Source organism: Asterias rubens, chromosome 20 (assembly GCF_902459465.1).
Source record: "Asterias rubens chromosome 20, eAstRub1.3, whole genome shotgun sequence".
Lineage (NCBI taxonomy): Eukaryota > Metazoa > Echinodermata > Asteroidea > Forcipulatida > Asteriidae > Asterias > Asterias rubens.
The window spans coordinates 12,245,249-12,250,146 of record NC_047081.1 but is presented as its reverse complement, the minus strand read 5'-3'; the positions used below and the strand labels follow the sequence as shown (position 1 = coordinate 12,250,146).

The 4,898-nt window shown below is 38.2% G+C and overlaps 1 protein-coding gene across 1 annotated transcript; it reads left to right on the top strand.

Annotated features, from left to right (window-relative positions):
* Positions 1–2,443: 2,443 nt before the first annotated feature.
* LOC117304015 lies at positions 2,444–3,145 on the top strand. The gene has a single exon (XM_033788493.1). It carries the CDS (start codon positions 2,444–2,446, stop codon positions 3,098–3,100), a length of 657 nt encoding a protein of 218 aa, XP_033644384.1. The 3' UTR covers positions 3,101–3,145.
* The last annotated feature ends 1,753 nt before the right edge of the window (positions 3,146–4,898 follow it).

Sequence of the window (4,898 nt, the reverse complement as noted above, 5' to 3'; positions counted from 1 at the left end):
TTCCTTTATGTTTGCTAAAACGCAAATAAAACTTCATTGACAGTAGGCAATTGAAGTCAATCAGTATGTGGTTCATATCTAGGTGGATGACGTTTTAGGAGTAAGGATGCTCGGTGAGCTGGCTACATATTACTACTACTCCCACTTTGTGTCACTTTACTTAAGAACAATATTACATAGACAAATGCATTAACATAACTGCAGTTGGCTTGAGTTAAGACTAAGGAATGAGGCGTTAACCAACATTGTAGTCCCCAACCCCTCTTTCCCTATGGAACTGCCCTGAGTACAGACAAACAAACATAATTGCCTTGTTTTTTATTGTCGCTAAATTATGGAGTAATCTTCAATATTTAGCTTACGGTGCCGATTGTACATAATATCTCTTTGATGTACAGTCAATAAGATTGATAAAGATCTGGATGCGTATAGGAACTAAAACTTCCCAAGTTTTATCAGATTTAGTGATTTCGTGATGATGATAACATTGCTCCAAGATAACAATTGAATTATTTATGTCTTCATTTTGTAACAATCACAAGCGAATCAAGCCCACGGAACGAACAGCCGTTCCATCCCAAGAATGCATGCCGACGCTAGATATTATCACCGGCAAGTAAAACAAAATTAACAAAGAAAGAAGTTTGAAGTCATTGGACGCTTGAATTTTTCCACTTGAGGTATAAGACACTTGTAATGTTTTCCCAAGTGGACTTGTTATGTTACCAAAAGTGCTCAAAACTGGATTAAGAAACATCACAAGGACAATAAAACAAGCTAAATGGAGATGGGCTGGTCTTTGTTTCTATCTCATCTTGCTTCGGAATCTAAAAGTGTTTAGGGAATGTAGGTTTGATTGTAACTTTAGAGATCGTTAAAGAGTTTTGTTTTAGTTTTACGAACATTTTAAAGATATATTTTAACTGTTCACAACTTTTGTTTAATGAGTTGTTAAATAAAGGGTATGGATGAATCTCCTCTCCTTAAAAACAACCAACAAACAAACAAAGATGTGCTGAACGAACAGTTCATAGATAACTTATTCATATCTTGAATCACAGTCCAGTGATGCACTGGAAGTCCAATCGGTTAAAAAGCCTTTCATCTTACTCTGATCAAAAGAAAGAAGTGAAGAAAATATCAATCAGTACATTGGGTATAGATTCAATGTAGCTATATAGTACCACTATATATGCAATGCTTCGCGCCCATCAGATATTACAGACTGCGCAACATGAAAATCGGAATAATTGCCGATTTGCTATGATTAAAGGCAGTGGACACTATTGGTAATTACTCAAAATAATTATTAGCACAGAACCTTTCTTGGTGACGAGTAATGGGGAGAGGTTGATGGTCTAAAACATTGTGAGAAACGGCTCCCTCTGAAGTGCCATAGTTTTTGAGAAAGAAGTAATTTTCCACGAATTTGATTTCGAGACCTCAGATTTAGAACTTGGGGTTTCGAAACCAACCATTTAAACGCACGCAACTTCGTGCGACGGGGTGTTTTTTTTTTCTTTCATTATTATCTCGCAAGTTCGACGACCGATTGAGCTCAAAATTTCACAGGTTTGTTATTTTATGCATATGTTGAGATACACCAACTGTGAAAGCTAGTTGAGACACACCAACTGTGAAGGCTATTCTTTGACAATTACCAATAGTGTCCACTGCCTTTAAAGATGTCAAGCCTGTATATTCGTGTGAAATAGATAGTGACAAATAATCCAATGATATTTCACTTTTGATTACCGCGTTGTACCTTTATTATTATGGATGATCATTAAGGAAGAAGATGACAGTATTTTAAGCTGAGTAACTGTGCACCCAGGGTTTATAGAAACAAAATGGCAAAATCGTCTTCTAGTGCATGCAGTAGCCTAATTGTTACGCAAATTATCATGTCTTTCATTTCATGCTAGGTTTAGAAACAATTGAAATTAATGGCTCGTTAAGACAGACAACTTGGTGTATAAATATTTCAACTATAAACAAACTATTTTGCATTTGTATTTGTATTTAATTAACATTATTTAATTAACATTATTTTGCATTTGTATTTGTATTTAATTAACATTATTTTCTTTTATTTATTTGTGTTTACATGTTTTACTGTTGGACCCAATTTTGTTGGACTGCCGTTTCATTTAACGTGAAAGGCTGAATTCAGTGTTAAATCTTCAGCGCAAGTATAGTGTCTTTAAACAGAATTGTTTAAAGCTGAACCTAACCGAAGTTTAAATTTATGTTTTTTTTTTGCACTACATGTAATAGAGTGCATAATAAGTTATGCTAGTTAATTGCTTCCTAATTTAAAAAAAAAAAAAAAATCACAAGTGTCAAGTTGGGCAAACATTTCTGTCGTTATTGGTTAACCGACATGCAATTCGACTTTGGGTTCATTCTGGAATCATGTTAATAATGAATAAAACAATTCAAGATGGCGTTATTAACAGCTTCTTGGCGGCTCCTTCTGATTTTGATATTCGTCACAATAGTAAACGCCCTCAGCGATGATGAAATCGCCATGTTTCAATGCGACAACCACGTTGAAGGGAACACGGGTGTAAGTGGTACCGTCGCCATAGCAACGGAAGGAGAATTCCATATAATCACCAGTAATGGAGTCCCTGACCACAAGACAGCTGAGTTCCCGAATAATGACAACCCAAATGACGTCACAGAGCAGACGATCCAATGGACCATCCCCGTGAATCCAGTGGCTGGGGCAACTACTTCCCTACCAATGGGCCCGATCGGCGTCGCGATTAACGGTATACCATTCTTCAGTCCGTACACCTCGGATGGATTGGATGCCGTAGAAACGGAAGTATTCGATGATTGTGACGGACATCCAACACAAACAGGTGCATATCATTATCATAAGATGCCTTCGAGTTGTGTCTTTGATGTAATTGAAGGTCAACCGTCGTCTGTTATTGGTGTCGCTTTCGATGGTTTCCTCATCTACGGACCAAACGATGAAAATGGCGTGACATTGACCTCTGGTGACCTTAATGACTGTCATGGACGAATTGTGGATGGGAAATATCGCTATCATGCAACCAGTGATTTCCCGTATACTATAGGATGTTAACGCGGGTAGGTTGATTCGAACAATTTTTCGAGTGGTCAGCAGTCAGGTCAGCACTCCGGACAACAATCAGGCCAAGAACACGGCCAGCAATCAGGTCAAAAGGGACAAGGTCAGGGACAAGGCCAACAATCTGGCCAGCTGTCAAAGGTCAAATCATCTGTCCGATGGGGAAAGTAAATCCAAAGAAAACCGAAGCCCCCGAATTTCGCTGAATGAATTGAATCGAGCCATCAGATCATTGCTTTTTGATTACATTATGGAATAAGCTGCAGTTGTTCTTCAAACTGAAATAGTGACTATTCTGTATAGCAATGTAGATCGTACAAAATGCGGGTTGATGTGTAAGTTTCCTAAACAATATAGATGTGCAGATTGTGCGTTGGTGTGTTTATTTTCTGTAAGGACCGAAGGCAATTAATGTCGAGCTCTATTCATAACTCTTGGCTTCCTGGTGGGCGTATGTGCTACATTTTTAGCCCTATCATCACAGGACCGGGGCCTGTACAGCACAATCCGGATTTCCCAGGGCACAACATTACAAAAATGTTTTATAATATTTTTACATTTACATTTAAAGGAATTTGCCAAATAAGAATTATTGATACTGGTTTTGTTGAATAAAAATCCACCTCTAAAATTTCAATTCAACTCGATCTATCTTTGATGTACTTGTTTTGAGTTAATTTTAAGATTTATTATGAGAGGGTGATTTATCTTGCCTGCCAGAGATTCCCCTGGAATGAAAAACGATCATTTGCTTACAGAGGAAAGACATAATGGTCTATAAGGTAGGCTTGGAGGAGGATATCCGTTGGAATGTTAAGTGACATAAGTAGGCCCCCTTGTGACTCTGTATCATTCCTGTAGTCTCTTGGGTGCATTTGTCACTCCATTATCTCTCCATTTATTTCCAATTCGTTTTATGGTTCATGATTTACTGGCCTAGCTGATATTCAAGATCTGGGCCCAATTTCATGCAGCTGCTTACCGGCCGATTGTGTGCTTATGTGCGAATTCCATTTTAAAGTGCTATGGCGTGCACTCGAAAATGAATGATGTTACAATGCAAATCCATGGTGAACGCGCAAGATGGCCGCCTAATCTTATTGTTAGTGAAATAAGTTTACAGCAACTGTTTCTGAAACAGTAAGCATGGAAGTGTGCTTGGCGCTAAGCAGCGCTTTTGACCTTGTATGCATCTATTATGAAAAGGTAACCACATCGTGACGTCATGTTATTTCTAAGAGCCATGGTGTAGTTCCAACAACAGCAACCGCCATAAAAACACCATCACTTATTATCATAATTTGCATTTCTAAGTCAATTATGTTTGGCTTTGCATGTTGACAGTTGGAGAGGAAACGTGTTTGCTGGGGATTTATTCTCTCTTATAGTAACTGTTCAAGCAGAAGTAATATTTTTATCAAATCTGCAACTCGGCAATTTTGAGCATAAACACAGTTTGTTGATGTGGCGCCGCCACATGGGTTTTTCAACGCTGTCCATATGGCGAGAGCATGAGACCCAGGCGGACGCGATCGTGCCTCGTTTAATGTGGTGTTTTCTTTGTGACAGTAGACTTTGTTTTTCTTTTTTGGTGGGGGTACTTGCAATTGGTACGTTTGGTAATGGCTTTAAAAATGAATGGCAACACAAATTTACGTGATAAGAAATACCCATCTTCTTAAAGACAATGGCCACTATTGAATGTTAAAGACCAGTCTCCTCACTTGGTGTATCTCAACATGCATAACAAACCTGTGAAAATTTGAGCTTCATTTTGGTCGTCGAAGTTGCA